The sequence below is a fragment of the Ananas comosus genome, linkage group 12 (genome assembly GCF_001540865.1).
Source record: "Ananas comosus cultivar F153 linkage group 12, ASM154086v1, whole genome shotgun sequence".
Lineage (NCBI taxonomy): Eukaryota > Viridiplantae > Streptophyta > Magnoliopsida > Poales > Bromeliaceae > Ananas > Ananas comosus.
Genome location: NC_033632.1, coordinates 4,299,501 through 4,325,477, shown reverse-complemented (window position 1 = coordinate 4,325,477; position 25,977 = coordinate 4,299,501). Strand labels below are relative to the sequence as shown.

Sequence of the window (25,977 nt, the reverse complement as noted above, 5' to 3'; positions counted from 1 at the left end):
TAAATTCTGTTTTCTGATATTAATAGAGAGGTCCAGAAATGTTCAGCTTCTGATACACGCAATCGCACAGATTTGTTTGTGAAGAAAACGAGCTTGATCTGTCATTATTACTATTTAATGCATCAATTGGCGCAGATGCATTACGAGAAGATTGTGCCATTCACTTGAATCCTTAGTTCGTTCGATCAAGAAACACTCTATGCAACTAATCGAATCAAACAAGAACAACACATGAATCGATCCAACACCGCAGGCCCCGATTAACATTCTATAGTCACACAAGCGAAATATATACAGAATCACATAATTCCCCTATCCTGTTCTAATTGCTTTATCAGATTAAGCAAAAAAAAACTTGGACATATAACACGCCAAACAAAATCTGGCTACCACAACAGCAAATAAGAACAAAGAAAATAATGCAAAATTACTTAACAGTTATCCGTGCTACATTTTTACATTGCACTCATATATACTCTAATATATTATATCAGCATAAAGGTCTAGTCAAAGTCTGCGCGCCGAGCATTTATTCTTTTCTCCTTTTGTCTTCAAATCTGCGCAAAGTCTCCCAGAAGAGAAGGCTCAGCAGCGCTTATCATCTCCTCAAATTTTCAGCTTCAACTCTTGTATCGGAACTGACCATACTACATTTACCGTCCACAACATTCTCCGTAATGTGCTCATCAAACTCAATTTTGGGCTCTTTCTCATTTTCGGGCCCCAAGGAAATGTGATGAAAGGTTTCCTGTATCTTGTTTACGCCCTTCTCTACAGGTTCTATTGCCTGTGATATGGTAAATGCTACATCCTTCACCACCTAGCACAAAATGAAAAAGTGCTTTCAGTAGAGCTATTTATAGAAGCCCTAATAGCATTTTAATTTAGATTTTTTCTTAATTCATAATCAAAATGAAGCTTTTGGTGCTCAGAAGTTCGTTTCAGCTTTTGGTAAATGCTACATCCTTCACCACCTAGCACAAAATGAAAACGAGCTTTCAGTAGAGTAGAGCTGTTTAAAGAAGCCCTAATAGCGTTTCAATTTAGATTTTTTCTAAACTAATAATCAAATTGAAGCTTTTGGTGCTCAGAAGCTCGTTTCAGCTTCCTAAAGCAGGAAAACTCATTGGTTTGTCAAACAACTAGCTTTTGGTTTTTGAGTAAGGAAGCTAATTCCAAAAGCCCGGCAAATATAGAGATTCAATGCTTTATGGAAAAAATGCGAATATTTACAAAAAAGAAAAAACTTTCCACCGTCATGTTTCTACTTCATTTACCGTAGGGCGTCTTGCGAAAACAACTGTAGTTGGGTAAAATGTATGGTCATCCCCTCAACAATAGGCCATTTCGCAACGGGATTCTGAACTTTATTTTTCTGAATTGACACCCATGATTTTCATTTGTTCTAATTCGGGTGAAAGTTTGTTAATGAAATCCAAATCATCTTCAGCTAAAAAGTAGTTAGAGCCAAGAAATTTAATGGAATAGCTAACTGATTTAACGACATCGCCAACTGATTTAACGAAATCGCCATCTCAATTAACTCAAATAACTCAGTTTTTTTTTTTTCAAAAAAACAAAGTAGGTAAGGTGTCAATCAAAGGAAAAAGAAAACATTCAAGGTTTATTCTACGTGGCCTAGGGTGTTTCGATACATTTTCACCTTACAATTAATTAGACTAAAAAAAAGGAAAAGTGGACTTCTACATATTGGCCTTTATCATGCTTGTAACACAAATATCGTGATACTTAATTACCAAACTTGAAATGAGCTTTGGCGTCTCCACGCCCATTTCGCTCTACAAGCTTTGCAACATAATCTATTTGTATATACACCCCTTTTTATGTATACCCCCCAGAAGTGCAATATCTCATAAAATATCCTTCCATGTAAGCTGTATCTATACAAGTCTTTTCACCAAGGGGAACGTTATTTTCATCGGTAGAAGCATATATATGCAAGAAATTAAGCTTATGAAGAGCATACTTTACAGTAGCATGTGTGCGCGCATGCATGAGAGAGAGAAAGAGAGAGAGAGAGAGGTCTTACATGTCCACCACCGCCAATAAAAACATCGTGGACGCTCTCAGTGATACTCGTCCCGGGCGCTTCCATGCGAGTCTTTTTCTGCTCAACAATAGCCTGGTTTTCCTTGTCGTCTTCAGCTTTAACCGTCACGTCAGTTTTAATTTCCTGGGAAGTTACCTTCCCATACTCTGAGATCGGGAGATAGCGATATGGTCCTGCCGAGAAAACATGGACATGGGCTACAGCTGCAACAGCCATCTGTTACAAAAGGTGTAGAACCTTTTACAAAGCCAAAAGTGATAAGCGCGAAAATGTATTCAAATAATTATCTACAAGGTACAAAAAATTGTTTTCAGACCAACAAAGAACTTACTTCGATGCAAATAAGGAAATCCTGAATCCCATTTTGGATCTTTCCCTCCTTAGGTAGGACGCCAAAGTAGCAAATGATCGCAATGCCGACACCTTGCCACCAAGTAGCAAACACAATGGCCTTGAAGCTTATGAATTTCTCCAATGGTCTGATCGGTTGCAGGCGCTCGTGAGTCACATCGTAGAATTGCACTAGGCAGAACAAAGCCCACATCTGGCTAAAATTTATCACCACAGCAATATAAGGGTACCTAAAATGGATAATACAAATTATACTTGAACGAAATAAATACAAGGAATAGTAAACATCCTGAAATAATAAAAAGGCAGAGAACCACTTATAGCTCTTACGAAATAGTTGAGATATTCGTAGGGGAACATAATATCCCTGAAATACACTGAATTTGTATAAAATAGGGCCTTATTAACAAGGGGTCTTTAAATATTTCTCTCGGTATACATGTATTTATATTTGCATGCTCTAAAGATAAATTTTTGGAGTACTTACTGAAGTCGAAGAAGTCGGATGTGAAAAGTGGCATATATGGTACTTATCAATTTAACAAAGGCTGATGGAAGAATTACTGGTGCCGATGCTAGAGAAGAAAGAACCGACTGATAACCTTGTGGATGCAATCAAGGACGTAAATATAACAATGAGGTCGAACTGGATTTTGATATTTTAATTATTAGCTGTTTAGATTTTTCCAAGGCGATGGCAGATGGCTCATGGAATTTTCTGGTGATCCAAATTAATTGACACGTTGGAAATAAAGTTTCTGGGACAAGAAATTCTAAAGAAGTTCCTGAAACAAGCACAAGTATCAAATGCAATTTTAGTGAATATATATATAGAGATGGATGAGCAAGTCACTTGGATCCTCTGATCTCTAACTTAAAAAGAATGAAGATGCATGAGGTTGACACACATTGAAATGGAACAAGATGGTTAAGATTCACCTGTTGGGGTACTAAGAAAAGATATGATATGAAGTAATTACATTTTGAGATTGGTTTCCATAGATGACAAATTGTACACTTCGAGGCGTATATGTATACATACATGTACTTGAGGGAAGGAATATGCAAAACCGAACAAATACTATTAACTGTTAAGCAAGAGCAGCCTCAAGGAGCATGGGTAAGACTTACCCATAGTACCACTTGAACTCCCCGTCTCCATAAACTCCGACAAGTTCCAACAACAATGCTAAGAAGGCGCATACTGTCTTGAGAATCATCTAAATATCTTGAAGAACTCAGAAATAGTACTATCACAGAATGAATGAGTCGCACAGTTGGCTTCTGAACTTTTTTGGAAGTTCATTTTTGGTTAAGCACCTTGAATTTTAATAAAAGATACATCCCAGCCATTTCCATCATCTCTCGTTAAACGAGATTGATGCCCTACTGACATTGGCACTGGATATGCTAGGATGGAAGCCACAGTGGCTTAGGAAAAAACTCAAATTAGATAGCAAAGGCAATAATAATATGGGATGTTTCTCCTCATTGAAAGGGTTGAACTATGGAAGAGAGGGCCTTCAGCGCTAAACTTTTTGCCAACAGAGCGTACTTGGCATCGATGTCAGCAGCACTACCAGTGCCGTTAATGAAAGCTGACAGCAAGGGCCTAGATGGACCACTTATAAAAGTTGTGTGTATGCCATGCCTATTTTTATGGGTTAGGGGCCTAAGTAAAAACTTCTGAAAAAAGTTCGGGAGCCGATAGTGCCATTCATCCATCCCAATAGTAGACTTTGCAGAAGGCAATACACTTACATATTGTACAATGCCGAATTTTATAATTGTATACAAGTCTTTTCCTAGCAAGGTCGGATGGCAAAAGAAATCACGAAATCGCCTCCGTGGATGTTTCTGTCTTGTTCCTCCCTCTTCGAGCAGTTGTTCATTCAGCTGTTTCTCTGCTGCAGCTTCTAGCAGTTCTACAACTCTTCTTTCACCACCTAGAGATATTGACTAGTTTGTTATACTAGAAAGTCTTTAACAGTGAATTTAAGGATAACTAAGTCCCCAAAAAAACAAATAATAATAATGGTTAAAATGCGTGTGGGTAGTCCACATACTATCCTGATATTGCGCTTGGTTCTTGAACTTTTCATTTAAAAGAAAATTTGGATGTCAGGTAAAAAGAAAATTTGCTTACCAACACAGGCAACCAAGTAGCGTCCAAAGCAATACAATGCAAACGCTTCGTAACAATTTCTTAAGATTTCACAGATGATAGAGAATCTTGATTGCCACAGTGAAATTACCTAAAGAAGGGAATATGTTTACTAGATAGTTAGTATCAGAAGAAGAAAATGGATTTAAAAGGTGAGACATGTAAACATTTATTGTAGCATTATTACATTGTACTACCATCTATAACACATACCACGTAACAGATGGTGGAACATTTGCCATCAAATATTCCCAATTGCCTATATAGCGTTCTTTTAGTAACTTTGCACTTGAGATGAATTATCTTTATAAGAATATGATGATAATTAAGTTAAATCAATGTGAAGTTGCAAATATTTCATAAATACTTCAGAAAGAAAAAAAGTCTACTAGCATATATTGTTTATACAACAGAACTGATCTTCTACGCTTTACTGTGTGTGCGTTGTGGAAAACGTTTCTACTTCTTACTTGTTTTCTCTTTTCCTTGTGGGTTTCAGTTAAATTACTCCACAAATTTATCAAGTCACACAATATATTATACCAACTGCTGAACATAAAATCTAGATTTTCTTTTCCTCTGCAATAATTACCGACAAATTAGAAATCTTTCAAAAAAATTGGCTAGCGAGTACTTACAGACTCGGCAGCATAAACAGGAACCATGAACAGCACTCCAATGATCCATTTTTGTTCCTGAGGGGTGGTGGGAAATTGATTCGTTTAAATATTCAAAAACATTTTGTAGCAAAAATTTGCATCCATGAATTGAATTTTCTTTCTTTTGTTTTCCCGGAAACACAATGGAAATGTCACCGTACCCCACTTGGAATTGAGAGGGAAAAATATATCCCCAAAAGAAGTTAATTTCCGGAAATGCCAATTCAATGGGGTATGATGGAATCATGCTATCCGAACTTTCGGATGTTATCTCAGCTTCGACGGAAAAGCTGTCAGAGCTTCGTCAACCAGCTCTACTCAAACAACACTTCTGCAAAAGCTCGAGCTAGACCAAACAGGCCTCAATTTTTTTATTTTTTTTTTTCACTTTTGAGTGATTCAGAAAAAATTGTAAATGAAATGAAACCAATTAATAAAGAACTTACCGCAGGATTACTGTAATGCCTCAGATGTTGCAGTATCAGCAAAACAGATAAGAAAATAGCAATTAGGGCGAAAACTGCGCCGATAATCACTGCCGGCGAGTGCAGATTCTTGTAAATTCCTTGAAAACTCGATATCCGATTGAATGCCATTCGACAAAAATCACACTGTCTCAATTATTCCACAAAACTTGTGCATAAATTCAATTGTAATCATAAGAGATATCTCACAAGTATATCATAAATTGCTAGATCAATAATCTTTTGTGTATACAATTAGCAAAACCCTAATTAATGCACTATATCATGCAATTGCATGATCAAAACCCTAATTCAATAATCACTTCTCTCCAAATTTGAAACATACCTTGAAAAAATTTTACTAAATAATTGGAATAATTCGTAGTTAATTCCTAGTTATGCGATTACAAATGTAACGAACTACAAATTGGAGCCACTGATTTTCTTTTTTCCCCCAAAAAAAGACTTACATTTAGAAAATTATCGTAGGGATTCTTCTTTCTTTCTTTTTTTTTTTTCCTAAAGTTAAAAATTTCACTAAAGTTAATATAGAGTAATAAAACAACTAGATAATTAAAATTTAAAATTTAAATTTAGGAAAAATGAATAAATTTAAATTTAGGAAAAATTTAAAATTTAAATTTAGGAAAAATGAATAAAAATTTACCTCTAAGAGACGTTGCTATCGAAATCCCTTCACGTTTCTTTCACATTTTACAGCCCAATTTCAACGAAGAACTGTGAAACCAAAGGGAGAGACGTCCCTATATTAATTCCTATGCGAGGCGTGAGATCACCGTACACGTGGCTTCTTGGAGCATGCACCGCAAACCGGGCGCGTACGCATAGAGAGTAATGAGCGGTGCTTCGGATGGTTGTGGCGTGGGAAAGGGCGCCGCTGCTCGCCACGTGGCGCGCCGGGTGGTTTACGTGGCAACGATCGAAGAGAGGTGGGTTTCTTCGTACCTCAAGATTAGAGATGGAAGGGTTTTTTTTGCAAATAGTTTCCTGACAAATTTTATTTGCGAAAATAGTTCCGTCCGAAAATTATTTACAAAAATGGCCCTGTCCCTGCCACGCCAGCGCCACATCAGTGCCACGCGGGCAGGGCGGGCCCAGATGTTTAAGTTGAACACGGTGAACCTTCACCGTGTTCAATACAAGATTTTTGTATTGGACACGGTGAATGGTTCACCGTATCCAATACAAATACTCCAACAATGGCTAAATTAGAGGTATTTGTATTAGACACGGTGAACCATTCGCCGTGTCCAATTATTTGTATTGGACACGGTGAATGGTTCACCGTGTCCAATACAAATATTTCGATTTTAGCTATTTTGTATTGGACACGATGAATCATTCACCGTGTCCAATACAAAAACTTTGTATTGAACACGGTGAATGATTCACCGTGTTCAACTTAACCATCTGGCCCAGCCCGGCCCGCGTGGCGCTGATGTGACGCTTGCGTGGCGGGGCCAGGGCCATTTTTGCAAATAAATTTTTGACAGGGCCAAATTTAAAAAAAAATTTTGTAAGGGAGCTATTTGCAAAAAAAGCCCGAGATGGAAAGATAGGAACGTCAACGGTCGAATTTGAGGCCGATTTTTTTAATAATCGGAATCCGACGATCAAATCCAAAACACAAATTCAAATTCGAATTCCGAATTTTATCCATATTCAAAATCATATATGTTCAATATTAATTAAATATGTATTATTTAAATTCATATTCATATAAACTATCGGTTACTCGTATCCATTGACATTTCTAACCTGAACTCGCGCCACCGTAGTTCGACGTCGGCGGAAGTGCGGGCGAGCTGGGGGGAAGGAGTGTCGCGGCGATGTTGGGCCGGTGGAGGAGGAGGAGTACGAAACGGGAGGAGAAAGAGAAAAAAAAAGCGGTGGATGAAAAGAGAGCGAAGAAGAAGATGTGAAAGAGATTTTACAATGCCAAGATGCACGACAACATAGAAACGATGGAGGAGAACAAGGGTTTTTCAAAAGTATTTTCGGTATAATTATAAATTATTAGAAATAGACGAAACAGTAAACGATAGAGGAGGAGAAGGGATCTTCACCAATATTTTCGGTATAGTAAATTACAAATTATTATAAGTAGATGGAATAATGAAGAAATCGTGGAGGGTTTAAAATTTTGAGAGGACAAAATGTAAGTTTTCAAAGTCATGTAGAAAAAATGAAAAGTATATGTAGAAAAATTTTCTAAGAGGGTTTAAAATTTTGAGAGGACAAAATGTAAGTTTTCAAAGTCATGTAGAAAAAATGAAAAGTATATGTAGAAAAATTTTCTATATTTTAACCTATTTTAAAATTAAGAGGCAAATACTTATATACTTCTGAAAAGTTTTCAACTTTCTGATTTACCCCTCTTAGAAGCTAATATTAAAAATATTTTTTTTACATTCCAAGTTATTTCAAATATACACTTAGGGCATGTTTAGTTCGAAGTCGGAATCGGAATCGGAATCGGAATCAAAATAAGCTAAAATCGGAATCAGAATGACTCATTACCTAATTCTGTTTGGTTTATCATCTGAATCAGAATCGAAATAAATCATTCTCATTGTCGGCATTTGATTCAGGTGGATATAAAAAACGTAATCAAATTAATATACTAACATTATCTTTATAATATATTAATTTAAATTCAAATTAAAAATTAAATATTAAAAATTTACATCAAAATTTTGAAATAATGTCAAAATTTTAAATATATTTTTTTAAAAAAAATTAAACTTTGAAGTTGAGTGCATAATTCAAAATATGAAACTAAATTTTGATTTATTCAAATTCAAACTTAAAATTACAATTTAAATTTTAATTTGAATCCATAAATTTAATTTAAGTTTGAAATAAATTTGAATAAAACTTTATATAAATTAAAATTTAATTTAAATTCAAATTCATAAGTTAGATTCGAAATACTTGATTAAATTTTAATTTTTAATTTAGGTTTAAATTAAAATTTAAAATTATATATTTAATTTTTAAATTTTAACTCATATTTTAATTAAAAAAGTTGAAAAAATAAATTTAATCCGAATAAATATCCATTCCGTCCGGATTCAACTTTCAATCTTGCCAATTAGGCCTGATTGAAAAAAAAGGTGAGTGGGGAATTCCCATTCCACTCGGGAATCAGAATGGGACTCCCGCGTACTTAGTGTTAAATTCTGTTAGCGAACTATTAGTAATAGCTCTTATCTCTGTGAAACTATTGTTTTGTCATTTCAAATATACCCTTCTGATCCACCATCACCATTTTCTTATTTGCCCTTAAATTAGGGACAAAATAAGTATTTTGATGTTTAGTCTTTTCTAATATACCCTGCTATCATCATCAATTTTTCTTATTTGCTCTTAAATTAAGGACAAAATAAGTATTTTGATTTTTAGTCTTTTCAAATATACCTAGCTATCATCATCAGATTTTTTTTATTTGCCCTTAAGTTAAGGGCAAAAGAGATATTTTGATTTTTTTTTAACTTTAGTAGATAAATATTTAACTCACGTTTAATCTGAGATAACTTAATGTGATAAATGTAGAGATATTTTTGAATAACGGAAGAATATATAAGAGATATATCCAAAAAAAATAATAATAAATTAAATATTTTCGAAGTTTTGAAGGGTATATAGACAATTATCCCTAAAATGGAAATCTAACTCAATATGTTTTACCATACAACTCTAGTTTGGGTTTTTTCCGCATTCGGATTGAAATTCAGTTTCATGATTTTATCTTGGATTCGGATTTGGATATCCGATATTGTTAATATGTTGCATTGTGTATCTCTTTTCTGACAAAATTTGATATTATTTTCCTAGAATTCGCGATTTTTTTTTTCGTAAACTTGTATAAATTGTAGTCTTGTAGATAGCCAATTTGCATAAAAAGTTTACTGAATTTGTATTTTCACAAAAATATAACTTTTTCAAAATTTTATATATTAGATTTAAATTTTTAATAAACTAATCAAAATATTCTTATGATCAAATGTCTAAACAAAAAACTGTCGTCGTATTACCTCCGAACCATTTTTTGTAAACATAAGACATAGCATATCCAACCGCAAAAATAAATCACCATTGTAAGTTAAAATGTACATCCTAACAAATTATGGCAGTTAAAACTTCATGAGAAAATAAAATCACTCTTACATCCAATCACACAGTAAATCCTCACGACGCTAAAACCAGACTCTTACATCCAAACAAGCCATGAAAAATTGTGTTCTAATATATTCACCAAATTTCAAATATATATGCTGAATTTATGAACTCAAACTAATAACCTCAGAACCATGTATTCTTTTCACAATTCCATCACCGATTTTCACTGTATAAACCGCTTTATATTTTCAATCACACACCACATTTTTTCGGGAAAAAAAAAAAACATCACAACTCCATCGCATTTAATTTATAACTTAAAAGAACTCACAAGTTATTATATCTTTTTAGCTTGTACCTTACAATTTGAGCGCAAAGAACTTAATTTGCTCAAGCATCTTCTTAATTCCCTTCGAATCATCAAATGGCCATTAAACTTCTTCAGAATATTTTCCGAGTTTTCGAAAGTAGTCATTGGTGTTTCCTTGAAATAACCTGCAAGAAAAGTTGAAGGTAAGAGAACAGGATAAGGATTTCATGATAGTTTAGAAAACAAATGAACTATATTAGAAGTAGAATTGAAATATGCAGCTCTTTTCTTGAGAAACCCAGAGGAAGAAATATTGAAGAACCAAGACATGAATTAGAATTAAAATGCAGAAAACGCCCCCATAAATATCATGATATAATGTTAACTCCCTGAAATTTTATATTCTATATTTTACCCCATTGACCTACAAGCAAAAGAGAGAAATACCACCAGATGAAATACTGAGGCAGCCAAATGAAATATTGTAGCTCGGAGTATTATTTAGATTTGAATATTTCAGGGGCACAAAGCAAAAATCGCTTTGTTTATACGGAGGGTTTACTGCAATTTCACCTATAAATTAAGTACTCTCTTTATGAATATCATCACTCCTCACAATATACAATTGCCCCATCTTATGCTGCTCTGGAAAGAGAAAATTTTTGAAGTTCAATTTGTGATTCCTGCATACCGTGCAAGATCAAAAATTTGTACAGAAAAGTGCATCTAACCATGCTATGAATCTAAGAAATTGCATCATCATGTTAAAATTGTGAATTATATTTACTTGGTTTATAAGTGGTAGTGCATGCGTTTCCCACTCAGTAGACCATCTACCGGAGTAACTTGTAGCCAAGGCACCATCTCTCAATGATTTCAAGGCATCACATTTTTCTGGAAAGCCCTTGAAAAGCATCTGCATTACATTCCCAATAACTTTTACATTAAATCAACAAGACAAACCATATAAAAGCAGAGTTGCCAACAACTCAGTAATATAAAATAAAAACACAGATGGCAAATTGTATATACACCACTCATGATATGCAAGGGCTGATTACAAGAGAAACTTAACAGTCGATTTACAGACTGCAGTCTAATTATTTTCTTTTGATGTACCTACACATATACCTCTGCAAAAATCATCTATTTAAGAAATCCTTGCGAAATCCGATTTTTTAACAAATGCCTTCAAAACAAACCTTCGTACCTATATACGTAAAAGATGATTATGCAGGAACATATAGATGTAAAAGCCCCTTGACTTTTTATGCCAGATGAAAATGAATCAAAGAGCCAGTAAGAAGCTTACCAAGAATTCATCAGCAAGCTCAGAAGGTGACGAGAAGAGAAGCCCATTTTTCCCAACTTTTACAAGTTCTTCGATGCTTATACAGAACACACAAAAATAAGACTTGGACAATTATTAAAAACCATAATAAAGAATAGTTATACCGACTAAAAATTTCATAATACAAATCCATGCGACGACATACCAGGAGAATGAAAAAGCACAAACTGGCAACCCACATCCAAACATATCAACAACCTGAAAACAATGTTTCAGGTAAGCCTCTAATTCTTCAAGGGTCAATTAGGGGCCTATATATATATATATATATATATATATATATATATAAGGGCATACGTGTAAGAAATTAAAATTTAAAGGAATTATATGAAAAATCAGATTTTGCAGGGATTTATATGTAAATAGCTAGTATAGCAGTGGAATATGTATAAATATCTGCAAAAGAAAAAACAAAGAAAAAAGATAAAGATAAAGATTGCTCACCTTCATGGGAAGGTCCAGGCCAGATGAGGAAGTATGCAAGGATACGCCTAGATCTGCTGAACCTGGAAAATGTCTTCCAAATTAGATGGTCTCATAGGTAAACATAAAAGGATTACGAAATGCAATTTCTGACAAGTGGGTATGTCTACCTAGTAATAATGGATAATCCTCCGCCGATAGCCACATCGTTCGAAAGGCCACTCTCCTCAATTTTAACTTCTTTATCTGCTCTTCATATTTTCTCCGTTCAGGCCCTTTACCTATAAAAATGACATTATTTAAAAAGCATTGTACTAATGGTAATATTTATACATTAAATTCAACCAAAGCTATCCAGCACAAGCAAGTAAATTGCAATGGGGATCATCAATCACAAAGTGTAGCTTCAGTTCAGTCCCCAACCTTTCAATTATTACAATCAGATCCCTAATCTTTGCAAGCCATTGTAATCTACATCATTTCCCTTAGTTAAATTGGATCAAAATGCTCATGTGATTGTTCAATGAGTTCAAAAAGTCATGTGATAATTAGATAACAATTATGTGGATATCACCATGCAATTTCATGGAGAAACTTAAGAAAAGGAATAAGATTGCAATGAAATGAGAAGGTTAAGGAGACCAAATTGTAAATATTGGAAAAAATAGGGAGAGCGTTATACTAGGACGGTAGGACCCTTGATGCAATCAAATACCAAAAAATACACCTGTGATAATGAACAGTAATCTCGGGTAACAATACTGTTTGCCATTGTTAATATCAATCCAGAGCTTTTCCTCATCGATGGAATCATCTTCATTCAAGGATTTAGCAACACGCCTATCGTACATAACAGCAGCTTCTAGAAGTATACCAAAATTTTCATCTGGAGTCCTGAATTAGATAGAAGAATTTTGGTCAAGCGGTTCAGCAATTATTCCAGGAGCACATACTATAATGTGATTATGTCAAAGATATGCAAAATGGTCCCTGATTGAATAAGCAGAAAATTGTCTACTTTTATTTATTTCTGTTCTTTCGCATAAGATAGATGCAAGAATTGCCTTGTTTCTATTTCTGGGCAAGTTCATCTAGATAATCTTGCTTGCCAGTCAAACATACTTCAATTTTGGTATGCCAGTCCTAATTTTGGTATGCTTAAGCTCCAATGCATACATTAATATTATATACTTGAAAAATAAACTCCAAAATAAATTGTTTAAGTTATTGGTTCTTCACATGTGCTACCTTTCTCTCCACATCTCAAACAAAAAAGAAAAAAGGAAAAAAGAAGTTATTGGCACTTCAATACATGGGTTACTGAAGTGCGCCAAATAATAGAAACCATAATCTGCAGTAGTGAAGTATAAAACCACAAAGAATGCATAATGGCCACCCAACAAGCACAACCTTAGTGAAGAAAAAGAAAAGCAGATCTCATGTAACAGGTTCATATCCAGATTTATATCCATGTATTATTGTAAATAATAAAGCCATATTAGGTATTGCCGATCAAATTATAAGACCTAGATCAGAAATAGCTCACCAACTTGTGCTGCTGACAACAAGAGCAGGCCTGTTTGACTTCATGAAAAAGCCATCACCACTCTGAGCGGTAAAAAGAGTATTGTGTAATTGATTGGAAGAACCACTATCTCGGCCTCTTTGCTCTGTAAAGAAGAGAAGAAGCCACTTAGAAAAGTCACATATCAGTAAATGCTAGTTTGCTTGCTTAAGCTTCTGCACAAGTGCTTCTAGAATAAAATTATTCAAAGCACTAAAAAGCTTTTCAATTAAAATCTCCGACATGGCTCCTTGCAGATAAGCTTTAAATTGGAGCTCGTACAACTGGTGCTTAGAATCTCAATTTAACTTCGAGCGATAAACAGAGCTCCAAATTATTTGTTAGAAAGACCCTCGGTATCTAAAAGCTGCTGCTTAATGAGGTAGAGATACAAAGCAGTTATGACAATGAATTACCAGAGATGCAGTCACGAATTTCTTGTGGATTACAGATATCATTCTCCAACCTAGTAAACAACTATGACATGTCTTAAGGTCACACAATGAAAATAGTAAAAGAGAAGGACCGAAAAGAAAAAAAAAAAAAAAGTCAATGGTTCACCTCATGCTTCTCCTTGAGTGAAGTGGGATGGAAAAATTCAGGGGGCTGATCATAAAGAACTGTTGCGCTGACAATATAAAGGAACACGGTAAAATAAAAACTAACATGAATTTTCTTTCATGAAAAGTAAACGATTGACCAGTCAACATTACTTGATTCCCCAATTTTGAGCAAGTTCATGTTGCATCGCTTTCGTGACACAGAAGGAACCATTTGCCATCCTCCCAAAAAATTTTTCAAACCTACAAATTTTTGGAATTCATAAAGATCCAATATTATTAAATAGCTAAATACCCAATAGTGAAAGAATATATAGATGAATATATTCAGTGAGCCAGAAAATATTAGGAAAAAAGGGAGAAGGACCGCTTACTACCATAGATAGATCTTCACTATAATATGACCTCTTCCAAGAGACAACCCAAGCAATGAAAATCCAAAGTTGTGCCAATCAATGATAAACTCAGATTTCCTTAACCAGCTACATAATTTGACTGCAGCCAATGTGGGAACAGATGGCGGATTCTGAAGATTTAGAAACATTACGTATAAAAATTATATATTCTGAGAGATGACTGCATGGTGAATACACCTAAACATAGGCAAATGCACAAAGATTAAGGACAAGAACATTATTACTCGTATCAACAACTGCTGGCGTATCAATATAAGCTCAATCCTATTTTGCTAGGAATCTATTTTATTTTCATCGGATTTGGATGAAACTCAACAAGTAACCACAACACACCACCAATGCCTACTCAGACTAAGAGTAAGACAAGGAAAATTAAACAAGTTAAAACCAAAATCCATGAGTATCTATTTTTATAGTTTGCTTAATTGAAGTTTCCCGCAAGTTTTGAGCTACCTAGTGCAACCCACTGTAGTCCAAGGTAGGAATTGGTTATTGAACATCATAAAAATACACAAGTAGAGCTAAGATAATGAAATACTAGTAATAAAAACAATGTATTACAGAGAAATAGACTCACCTGAACAAAGAAAAAATCTGGACGAGGAATTTTGAAACACAGAAACCAAACCAATATAACAAACTGGATCGCAGCTTTAAGTATGAGTGCCAAGGCGCCAGAAATTTTCGATATTCCTTCTAGGCGTACTGATTTCTGAAAAGGATCGCATTTTAATAACAAAGGAAGTGCACAGAAATGTGAAGAGGTATGCCAAAAGAAAAAGTTAGATGGTAAACTGGTTAATAACCGATACCATTTCATGAAGATGAATCAATGGGTTGCTTTTTACGGCCATATGAGGATCACTACCTGTTTATTTATACAATGTTACAAGAGAAGGAAAGAAAATTACCAATCAGGTCAATGTCAACTGGAAAATTGACAGTAGACAACTTGATTACTGCTAAAAAAAATACCTCCATTGGCAACAATGTCGACATCTAAATCTGCCTATAAAGATAACCAAGTTAGTAACCAGCAATTATATCAACTAAAAGAAGATACCCTAAACACCAATTTTGCAAGAAGATACCTAAAACATGACGAACACTATAACACGACAAAAAATAGATTTTGCACAAACAAATAGATTCTATAGCCGAAGAGCAAACTTCTTATTTTTAGTTTTTTTTTTCTTTTTTGTTTTTTAACGTCGAGGGCTATAAGTACAATATATATGAAAAATTGAAGTGTTCAAGTCAAATTAGAGGACAAAGTCGCAATATGATGAGAATACAGGAGCTACACCTATTTCCATACATCATATCCAACAACAACAACAACAAAGTTGCCATTTCTCTGATCTCGCCTCAACAATTTACTTTGCACGCCCTCTTCTTAGTAGATTATCACCGCAAAGAGTAAGTAACAAACTAAAACCTAACAAAACGTAATCTACGCACAAATCTCAGAACCCTACACGGAGATCGTGGCACTTTGAATCGGAGATATGAAACTTAAACCCTAATTCTCGGGTAAAGTACCTGCCGGGCGAGGGAAAGGGCGTGGTACTGCATGCGGGGGCTACGGCCGATGTCGCCGAGGACGACCACCGCCACTCTCCCCCTCCTCCTCCCCCCCTCCTCCTCCGCCGCCGCCATTGCCGCCACCGATCAAGCCGAATCGAGGGAGAGGTCGCGAGAGTTTCCGAAGAAGAAGGGGAGGCTGAAGAGGACGACGAGGAGAAACGTAGAGGCAGAGTCAATAATGCGACCCTGTAACGGACTTTCTATTGTACCCGGATCCGGCCCAAATTTGGCTACGGCCCATGGACCGTACAAACTACTAAAACCCAGGCCCTGTCCACCTATAGAATTTGATTTAGCTCATTTATATTTTGTCACCCAGTTGTTTAAAAATTATATTTTAATATTTTATAATTTCATCTCTATTTTTATTTTAAAACTATACTATCAAATAAAATAATAAAGTAAAATTTGTATAATTAAGTAGAACTTTTTAAACTACAGAATAGCTAACACAATTTTTTTGATTTATTGGATGATAAAATTAAACTATGCTAAACCACACGGAGTGAGCACAACTCCGTAGTTGTAGGAAAATGTGTATTACGACAAATTTACAAATGCTCCAAAACAGGCATCAAAACAAGCATTTATAAATACGAACGCTTTTTCAAAAAAAAATAATAATAATAATAAATGCTCTAAAACTATAAATTTACTACAAGTTTCTATGACATCCAAACAGGCCCTTACTCCACCCCACAGAAACATTACAAAGAAAAGCATTTAAAAGTAACAAAGAGTAATACAATTCAAAAGAAACATACATAATGATGGAGAAAATGTAAACATAAACAACATCCCCAACAAGAAGCATATATCTCCTTCGCAGAACACTCCTTGTACGTTGCCGGTACAACAACACTAAGCACGTGCTCGCGCAGCACGTGCGATACAGATAATCGTTCTCGTAATCAAGCGTATGGCAGTAGAAACAAACACAAATACAACTCGACAGAAAGTTTTCGATAGCAAGGGGGGTATATAAGTTAAAAGGGGCACGCAGGGCGATCGCGTGGGCAATTAGTAGTACATGAGTTGCTGCGTGGCGCTGACGTTCTGGAAGCCGCCGTCATAGATGGCCTGGCTGGCAGCTCCGGCGGGCCCTGCCATCCCCATGGCGGCTGCTGCAGCGGCGGCTGCTGCCTGCTTCTGAGCGTGGTGCATCAGAACGGCCTGGCTCGAGCCCATCTTGCTCATCGCGAGAGTGCGCTCGTAGGCTAATAGTTCGGCCGCCGAGAGGCCTCCTGGGAAGGAGGGGCCGGTGGCGGCTGCGGGAGGGGGCAGCGGGTTTGAAGCCGTACCGGGTGGAGTTGGCTTGCTTCCCCATGAACACTGAGAACAACAAAAGGAGTCACGAGATTATCATCAAAAGGTACATCATACTTGGCAAAAGAAACCAATTAGGGAATTTGGAAACTGGCCCCTGAATTGGATCTGTTTTTCGGATTTAAATTGTTATATCAGCATATATGCTTTAATTTCTGAAAATTCAATTTGGTAACTAAATGGTTTGTATATCGATCTTGCTCTTCATCAAGACCATATTGAGTATAAAAAGTTAAAGAACCACAAAACCCGCAACCTTTGAACATAGGCGTCCACGTTCCCCAACCAAATCCTAAATTTCAAACTCAACACTATCATAAACATATAAAGAACATGTCCTATTTTACATTTATGGTAAAGTGAAGGATTTGTCGGTACCTTCATTGCCTTTCCGCCTAGAACTCGGCCGTTCGACATCTGAATAGCCATGGCAGCTTCCGCATGGTTGCTGAATCTCACGAAACCAAACCCCTTGTCACGCTGAATGCGGACCTCCTCGATAACACCAGCGCCAATACTGTGGAAATAGCGGTGTAGATCAAGTTGAGTGACCTGCCATTTGTAAATACTGAAAGGTAAGAATCAATAGAAGTAGAAGAGCGATACTTCCTCATGCACTCCTACAAAATTATCCTTTTACAGATTATTTTCAAAAGTACCCTCAAAAACATCAAAATTTTGTCCATACCCTCGAGAGTTTAAAATTACGCAGCACATACTCTAGAAAGATACATAAATACTTCAAAATATCCTTTATCGAATGACATTTACAAACTCCAAGTGCTCTACAAAGAGACGCTCATAATTCTTTCAAGGATTTTAAGGGCATTTTTATAGCATTTTGATACAAGAAAATTTATGATACTGCCAACTAGTGGAAGGCATATATGGAATTACATTCATCACAGTGCTAATAAACAAGAGACATTTGCATTTATACCCCTAGAAAATTGTCCACCTAACAATTTCGAATTCTTACATATATGGCATTCCAATTACAGAGATGCCCCCATTTGGGTGGGGGAAAAGAAAGTAATTTCCTCCGATGAACTAGATGACTACCCAAATAAGGACAGGTTATTCATGAGGTAATACACTTTAAGTGGCATATATCAAACGACTTTATTAAGGTTTATGCATAGATAGAAGATTTCACAGGAACATATATGTAAAGAGACAGAGCAAGGGAGGTGCATAGTATTGCCAGTTAGCAGTTCATTAACTGTTACATCCTGAAGGAGCAAAAGGGCATCACAAGCAAGATACCCATGTTAAAAAATACATATATTAATAAGCTTGAAGTGTGTATGTGTGTCTGTGTGTGTGTGTGTGTGAGAGAGAGAGAGAGAGAGCTTGCCTCATGAGCAAGGTTGCCGACATAAACAGTTGTATATTGTGGGTTATTTTCTGGGCCATCATCATTCGCATTCTCTTGGCCATCTTCTGCCCAAGAAAGATATTTGGGGGTAAATAACCTTTTGGCTGAAAAAAAATGAAGTTAAAATGATTTATGAATTTATTTAGATATCTCAAATAAGATCAGGAGCTGTATAAACTCGGACAATTCAATTCCAATTTTCAAAGAAGTGCATGCTCAACTAAAGTAATGAAAGAAATTGGAAATGGGGTCGAGTTCCAATTCTTCAATGCTACTTGATTTCGGCTGAGAGTGGCAAGCATCTTCCTAAAGCATAATTTTCTATAAGCATGTCGTTTTTGGGAGGGCAATTTCACGACCAATTATACTAACATACTGTTCAGGCATAGATGAAGCAAATCAAATATCCCTAACTATATACTATATAGGTTTCAAACGTTTTAAAAAAACTGCGACATAACTCAGAAAAAAAAAAGGAGCCAACAAATTTATCCAATCTTTCCTGTATTTAAGCAAGAATTGTTAAGATTCATAGCAATCTGGGCTACAAGCCGAGTAAATCATTAGTACCTAATACCTAAACAACAAAGAAACACAGAAGTACACTATGTACAGGAAGGACTAAACATTAGACGCTAATAAAAACGAAAATCTGCTCCAAAACTATCACTGAGAAAGCATCAAACATGCAGATATGAGGAAATGTAAATGAATCACTATTTTTTTAAAAAAAAAAAGAGAAAATTGAAGACAAGCTATTGATCCACAAATTCTAAATGACTACAAAGAGAAAAGGAAAATATGACAATTTACTGGTAGGTAGATCAGACACAAACAAGTTCTGCTAACTTTGTGTAAATATAACACAAGCTTATTTAAGTCCGCAAAGAAGCACCTGTTGAACCATTAGTCAGCTCCACCACACTCTTGGAGTCTGTACTTTGTTTGTCTTCATTATTAGAGCTAGCACCCTTTGTCGCCCAATTGCAACGGATCTGTCGGCTCCCAAGCCACTTCCCTGTGAGGAACACAAAATGTTGACTGTCGGACTAGGCACCCCTCAAAGATTGAGGCAGTAAAGGAGTAATGAAATGTTGACCAACCGAAGCTTTTACTGAAGTGTTGTTTGAGTAGAGCAGCCCAAACAAAGGAAATTATTGCCTTGACTAACTCCACCATGGAGCAGTATTTTAAATTCAATCTACATTCTTAATTCTAAGCCACTGGATGTATCTACAGTATTAAAAAGGCCTCTACATGATAAACCACAAGTTTCAAGTATCACCTTTCATATGCAATGAGCAATGCTTTCATACATAATGAGAGCATTGAATTTTGAGATTACATGATCCCTGACAATAGATATTTAAAACTTACAATTCTAAAAATATACGACTATTAGATACTGAAGAATCACATCTAGCGGTTTACATTTGAATTTCAACTCCTGTATGATTGATAATGTGGTCGAATAGAAGGTCCATGCTTTTGCAAATTAAAATGCCTTAAAGAGTTTTGCCTCAGTAGAAGCAGGTGCTTCAAGTTACAGCATCAACTTCAGGAGCACAAATGCTCATTTACTGCTTCCAACCATAGTAAATGCTCTAGATATTTTGCTAGTAATTTATGGAAGCTTACACTTTCTAGAGTAGAGAAGGCATTCCATGGACAGGCGAAAGTGGCACGAAGCTAAATTCCTAGTATCGTACTACATTTGGATCGGCAAATTCCATATAACCAAAAATAAGAATCCAAAAGGACGAAGAAAAGGAAGGAAGAGCAAAAGACCAAAAATTATCTAAAAGCACAGATGTATTTTGAATTACAAATTCAGCTTTCCAAGCTAAAGAAATAGAGCTTACCAGTCAAATCATTTATAGCACTTTGTGCATCCTGCCAAAAGAATATACAATTGTATGATATTAGGGAGTGTTTAGATAATTAATTACTAAAATATCAAGTTTGCAGTGCATTCAAAATCTAACCTGCTGATTCCTGAATGAAACAAATCCAAATCCTCTTGAACGCCCTGTTTTTTGGTCCCACATAACCCTAGCATCGCTAAAAAGGGGAGGAGAAAAAAAAATGACTTGAGGGAAAAATCAAGATGACAGATTAGTAATAGTAAATTTTAGAACAAATGAACTTAATCATCATTCTACAAGAATTGATTTAATAGAATAACTCGATTAGCAACATATGGAAGAAGTAGGCCATTTAATGCTTACGAGCAGCTAGGATAAACAGAGAAGCATGCATATAAGGTAGCATCAGTGACTTCAGGGGCAAGATCCCCAACAAAAATGTTGAAATGCCCTGTTTCCAGAAAAAGGCAAAAATGAAAATTTACTAGCCAAAAGACAAAGTCGTGATAATAATACAATGTACGGAAAGTTTCTAAAATTAAAGACCCTTTCACAAAAGCAGTCCATTTCTATTTCATTTCATTCCTGCAATTCGATTTCACATACATCCTTTTTGCAACTTTGGACCAAGATATCTATTGCCCCTAATTGGAATCATCAGTGCATCTTTATATTGGAATGTCGAATGAGGGTTTTCTAGCCCATGAAAAGAAAAGAAATTTTGGCCCAAAGTATCAAGAATGAGAAAGGTCTGAAACTACAAAATTGAAAAAGAAGTGGATCTTTCACCAAAATCCCTAAATTGAACCTGATGTATCCTCTCTCTGCCCACTTGCATATGCCCAGTTAACTTTAATAGGCTGACCAAACCTGCATTTTTGAAATTTTGAAGTGTAATGGAAAAGTTGAGATCATAAGGCAGCGACAGGAAAAAATATATATTATATTCAGCTTACAATTGCCTCCCATTAAGCGTCATAATAGCGAGTGCGGCAGATCTGCGGTCATAATAGTCAACAAAACCAAAAGATGACTGCAATGATACAAGTCAAAAATTATTACAAAATTTATCATGGAAGCAACATAAAGCAAATAGTGCAAGAACAGCAGAATAAGAAAAAAGAGCAGTGAAATAAGGTTGAAGCACATGCAAGGATTCAAATGTACATAACAAACACTAAAATCCCTAATTGAAGCACATGCATATACAGATAATAAATGTAGTCTTTTTCACACTCTATGGTCCAAAGTGTAATGAAATTCAAGTACACAGGAGATTTGAAAAGAATAAATTAACCTTTTCTTTCCTAATGAGCTTGCATCCTTCAACTGGACCAGTACTCTGGAAAACCTCTTGGAGTAGTGCTTCAGTTACTTGAACATGCACATTGCCAACATACCTACATTTACCACAGGATAATAAGCAAAGAATAAACAACTACTGGGAAAACACACACACACACACACACACACACACACACACACACACACACACACAAACAATGCAAAGCCCATCTCCATACATAATATAGCAAATTTATAAATTCTCAGGTGATAAATGGTCGAAGCGACTTGCAACATTATCAATAAGCTTATTGCCATAAAATGGTATTTCAGGCACAGAAAAACATTAAACGTCTAATCATACAAATACTGCATACAGCTATGCATATCCTCGCTATAGGTATACAAGGATTCCAAGCAAAATGATCATTCTCATATCAAAATAGGAAATAAGGTTAAATAACAAGACTTACACACTACGACATGTAGTTGGATCAAAACCAGGAGGCAGATTTCCACTCAGGATTGGCTCTATCTGCAAAATAAAAGTGTAAAAAAACAAGAAAAGGAAAAAATAGCCCCCACATAGCATGCCTACACCACAGAAAAACATAATTCAAAATTTCATAATGGCCTCATGTAAATGAATATAAGACAAGTGGAAGCATTAATATAATTTCATTCTTCCTATATTAGTACAAGCAAAGTTGTACTAACCTACGGTTCACAGTATGCACAGAAGTAGTAAATATATATAGATATGAAACATCTAAAGCCCAAGGAGAAACCAAACAAATAAAAATTGTTAAGGGTGAACACCAAATACCCAAGTAGCAAGAAGACAAAAATGTGATAAAATGGAAGAAGCAAACAAGCAATAGCCATTTAAAGATAAATTGTTTTCAAATGTCGCGAGATTTTCCACCAAACTTCCAACTTAAATTTAAGGAGCTTCAAATGTTGCATATATTAATAATTTTCACCAGCATTACTGTGAAATTCATCTTTCAAAAACGTAATAGAACCTACCAACTCACCAAAAGAAGGAAAAAAAAAAACTCTTGTTTATATTGAATCATATAGTGGCAAAAATTAAAGGAAACTCCAGAACATCAAGCAGTAAAACCAATAAGCAACTTAATGCAACTTCCAAGAGACATAATTCAACAAACCCATCATAAATCCATCCCCAAAAGTCCCTAAGAGTCCTATGCCAAAAGAAAAGGAAAAAAAACAAAACAACAACAACAACAACAAAAACCAAAACAAAAAAGAGAAACTGATAAGATACACCAACTGTAACAAATTGCTCTGCAAAACCAAAGATGATTGCATGCAACAAAAAAAACAACAAAAGACTCAAAGCTGCTACTTGCAAGTTGCCTAATTTCAAAAATGCATAATAAATCCACCCCACTATCCTTATCGCGACCATCAAACATCCACTTAAAACAAACAGGAAATGTAGAGAAAGCATAGCTTTAAGACGATCTAATAAAACCGACAGGTGCATAAAAGCATTTCCTTGACACACAACTTCACAAACACGTCATAAGTTTCACCTCAAAGCCCTTATCGCCACTTCTAAATTCCACTTAAATCACATCGGAGACACCAAGAAATGCGAGAAAATGATCAAAGACACAAAATTGAGAGCAATAGAAAGCAACAAGCGCCTAAAAGCTACTTCCTTGACACCAAACTTCACAAATCCATCAGAAATTCACCACCAAAACCCTAATCGCCACTTTCAGAATCCACTTAAAACATGCTACGGATAGAAAAACCTTGAAAATGTCGATAAAAGGAACTAAATTTAGTAAATCACACCGCAAAATCCAATAACATTAGGGCGATTGAATGCAATAAAAAGCAAAAAGCAGCTAAAAGATACTTCTTTGACACCTGATTTCACAAACCCGTCATAAATCCGCTGCGAAAACCCAAATCGCCACTTTCAAAAATGAAAAACCAACTACAAACACAACTGAAGACCTTACAAATGCAAGAAACTAATTAAAGACACTAAAATTTAATAAACAGACACTCCAAAACTAAGTAACTTTTAAGAAGATTGATTGGAAAGAAAAGCAACATGCAGCTAAAAGCTACTTTCAAACCCATCATAAATCCACAGCATAAAGCCCAGATCGCCACTTTCGAAGCCCACAACAAACACAACAAGATACCCTAGAAACGCAATAAACCGACTAAAGACACCAAATTTAACAAATGACACTGTAATACCAAATAGCTTCAAGAGGATTGAATGCAATGAAAAGCAACGAGCAGCTGAAGTTACTTCCTTGACACCTAATTTCACAAACACTTCATAAACCTGCGGCGAAAACCCTAAACGCCAGTTACAAAATCCACTACAAACACAACTATAAACCCTAAAAACCAATTGGTTTAGGACGATCGAATGCAACAAAAGGCAACAATCGACTAAAAGCCACTTCCTAAATATCTAATCACACCAAAAACCTTCACAACTCCACAGCGAAAACACTAATCCACCCAAAACAATCTACAGGCCAATAAAACAAAAAGGAACCGATTAAAGGAACCAAATTTAACAATTCGCACTGCAAAATCGACAGCTCCTAAGACGATTCCCAACAAGTCTCCCACCTGAGGACCCGCCAGGAGGCTCGGGTGCTGGTAGAGCGACTGCTGCTGCTGCTGCAGAAGCAGCGCCTGCTGCATCAGCGCCTGCTGCTGCTGCTGCTTCAGCCGTTGCTGCTGCTGCTGCTGCTGCTGCTGCTGCATCGTCCCTACAGCTCCAAGCGACAACGATCGAACTCCGATCGCTAAAAGAGGGATACAATTAGGGTTTCGCACGGCTTTCGACGTCGATCCGGAGCCGATCGAGGGAGGCACGAGTCAGGGTTTCGAAGGGAATAGGAGCCGAGGAAGGAGCCCAAAAAAAAAAAAAAAAAAAAAAAAAAAAAAAAAAAAAAAAAAAAAAAAAAAAAAAAAAAAAAAAAAAAAAAAAAAAAACCCTCGAAGCCGAGGGGGGGAAAGGGCGAAACGGGAGGACGAAGAGTGGGGAAGAGAGAGCGACGAGGGACCGAAGCGTCTGGAAAACGAGTATTTATTTTATTTTATAATATGCGTTGAGGAATTTCTCGCGAATTTTCGCGCGATACGTTACATGTGTGTGCCCACCAAAATGTATTGGGCCGTTTATGGGCCGTTGATGGGCCTTGTCTTTGGCCCAAATATATTTTGATAGGATGAGGAGAATTTAATGCTCTGAAGACCGAGAGAGATGTAGTTTCCACGGGGATTGAATTGTAATACGTAGGATTCTATACGTAGAACGAACAGAACTTATTTGAGCTATGAATTATTTTAAATAATTTTATTTAATTTAAAAAAAAATTTAATTTTATCATTTAGTATTTCAATTTGTTTGAATTGAGTCGGTCAATGGTACTTTAACTTTAAAATTTATACCTAATTTGAGATTGTGCATGTAACATCGCTCTTTGAATTTGCTCCCCTATGGTACTGTGCATTTCTATTATGTCCTATCTTGGTTCAAAAAGTTTTTTTTTTTTGAGAGAGAGATAGGTAGCACGTTATCCGTTTCGTTTATTTCATTTAGAAATAAACTTAACTGAAAATATAAATCAACTAGAATTCGAACTTGGGACCACAGCTACCCTGGTTCAAAAAATTGCACTTAGCTTTTATGTGGTTTAGCTCATGTTTACTTTGTTAGACTATGGTTCAAAAGTTGTGCTTCATTATCCTATGGTTTTGTGCATCTTTTACTTTGAAATTCAGTGATTTTTTAAAAACTTTTACTTTGCCGCTTCATTTGACATAAAAATTTTTTTAGTAAAATAAAATTTAAATAAGAGAGGAGCAAAATATAAATTTTTAAATCACGAAATAGTAAAGTAAAAATATGCTGCTATACCAAAAGGGGAGAGGCGGTTAATTTCAAGTTTACCCTAAAATTTAACTTTATGCATGAGTAAAACGGTACGTCACGCAATATTGTTATTAGTGAATAATATTGTCGTATAAAAAACTATTTTGAAAGATTT

At 35.6% G+C, this 25,977-nt stretch overlaps 3 protein-coding genes across 8 annotated transcripts; all 3 read right to left on the bottom strand.

Annotated features, from left to right (window-relative positions):
- Positions 489-6,531, bottom strand: LOC109718179 (protein LAZ1 homolog 2). Of its 2 annotated transcripts, XM_020244228.1 has the most exons (9): positions 6,377-6,531; positions 5,692-5,856; positions 5,225-5,281; positions 4,569-4,677; positions 4,184-4,368; positions 3,554-3,642; positions 2,403-2,652; positions 2,051-2,287; positions 489-820 (listed from the first exon to the last, which is right to left on the bottom strand). In XM_020244228.1, the coding sequence occupies exons 2-9, from the start codon at positions 5,839-5,841 to the stop codon at positions 599-601; spliced, it is 1,299 nt and encodes a 432-aa protein (XP_020099817.1). In that variant the 5' UTR covers positions 5,842-5,856; positions 6,377-6,531; the 3' UTR covers positions 489-598. The 2 variants fall into 2 exon arrangements, with proteins under 2 accessions (XP_020099817.1, XP_020099818.1); XM_020244229.1 differs by lacking the exons at positions 489-820; positions 6,377-6,531 and adding an exon at positions 830-974 and having other exon boundaries at positions 5,692-6,197.
- On the bottom strand, positions 9,863-16,196 carry LOC109718177 (UDP-glycosyltransferase TURAN). Of its 3 annotated transcripts, none has more exons than XM_020244221.1 (16): positions 16,019-16,190; positions 15,452-15,485; positions 15,289-15,344; positions 15,054-15,188; positions 14,438-14,586; positions 14,214-14,303; positions 14,062-14,128; positions 13,917-13,977; positions 13,483-13,606; positions 12,664-12,830; positions 12,107-12,217; positions 11,958-12,019; positions 11,659-11,711; positions 11,475-11,550; positions 10,950-11,078; positions 9,863-10,347 (listed from the first exon to the last, which is right to left on the bottom strand). In XM_020244221.1, the coding sequence occupies exons 1-16, from the start codon at positions 16,133-16,135 to the stop codon at positions 10,324-10,326; spliced, it is 1,455 nt and encodes a 484-aa protein (XP_020099810.1). In that variant the 5' UTR covers positions 16,136-16,190; the 3' UTR covers positions 9,863-10,323. The 3 variants fall into 3 exon arrangements, with proteins under 3 accessions (XP_020099810.1, XP_020099813.1, XP_020099812.1); XM_020244224.1 differs by having other exon boundaries at positions 15,452-15,481; positions 16,019-16,088; XM_020244223.1 differs by lacking the exons at positions 9,863-10,347; positions 10,950-11,078 and adding an exon at positions 11,158-11,372 and having other exon boundaries at positions 16,019-16,196.
- LOC109718178 (oligouridylate-binding protein 1-like) lies at positions 16,767-24,899 on the bottom strand. 3 transcript variants are annotated; one of them, XM_020244225.1, is made up of 12 exons: positions 24,551-24,899; positions 22,390-22,451; positions 21,930-22,032; positions 21,589-21,665; positions 21,441-21,502; positions 20,996-21,083; positions 20,753-20,828; positions 20,630-20,660; positions 19,663-19,785; positions 18,747-18,871; positions 17,768-17,941; positions 16,767-17,395 (listed from the first exon to the last, which is right to left on the bottom strand). In XM_020244225.1, the coding sequence occupies exons 1-12, from the start codon at positions 24,686-24,688 to the stop codon at positions 17,084-17,086; spliced, it is 1,371 nt and encodes a 456-aa protein (XP_020099814.1). In that variant the 5' UTR covers positions 24,689-24,899; the 3' UTR covers positions 16,767-17,083. The 3 variants fall into 3 exon arrangements, with proteins under 3 accessions (XP_020099814.1, XP_020099815.1, XP_020099816.1); XM_020244226.1 differs by having other exon boundaries at positions 18,747-18,832; positions 24,551-24,897; XM_020244227.1 differs by having other exon boundaries at positions 18,747-18,829; positions 24,551-24,897.

Bases quoted from the DNA above. Each gene is read 5' to 3' on its own strand.
- LOC109718177 (XM_020244221.1), bottom strand. From the start codon at position 16,135: ATGGCGGCGGCGGAGGAGGAGGGGGGGAGGAGGAGGGGGAGAGTGGCG. The intron at 13,978-14,061 runs GTGAACCATTGA...GACATGTCATAG, and splicing joins CACTCAAGGAGAAGCATGAG to TTGTTTACTAGGTTGGAGAA. The intron at 12,831-13,482 runs GTGAGCTATTTC...TATCTAATTCAG, and splicing joins GTTGTCAGCAGCACAAGTTG to GACTCCAGATGAAAATTTTG.
- LOC109718178 (XM_020244225.1), bottom strand. From the start codon at position 24,688: ATGCAGCAGCAGCAGCAGCAGCAGCAGCAGCAACGGCTGAAGCAGCAG. The intron at 20,829-20,995 runs GTAAGCATTAAA...TCCCCTTTTTAG, and splicing joins TCTGTTTATCCTAGCTGCTC to CGATGCTAGGGTTATGTGGG. The intron at 18,872-19,662 runs GTGCTTCTTTGC...ATTTTTTTTCAG, and splicing joins GCTGACTAATGGTTCAACAG to CCAAAAGGTTATTTACCCCC.
- LOC109718179 (XM_020244228.1), bottom strand. From the start codon at position 5,841: ATGGCATTCAATCGGATATCGAGTTTTCAAGGAATTTACAAGAATCTG. The intron at 4,678-5,224 runs GTAAGTACTCGC...TCCCTTCTTTAG, and splicing joins CTGTTTATGCTGCCGAGTCT to GTAATTTCACTGTGGCAATC. The intron at 2,653-3,553 runs GTAAGTCTTACC...TATCCATTTTAG, and splicing joins GAGTTCAAGTGGTACTATGG to GTACCCTTATATTGCTGTGG.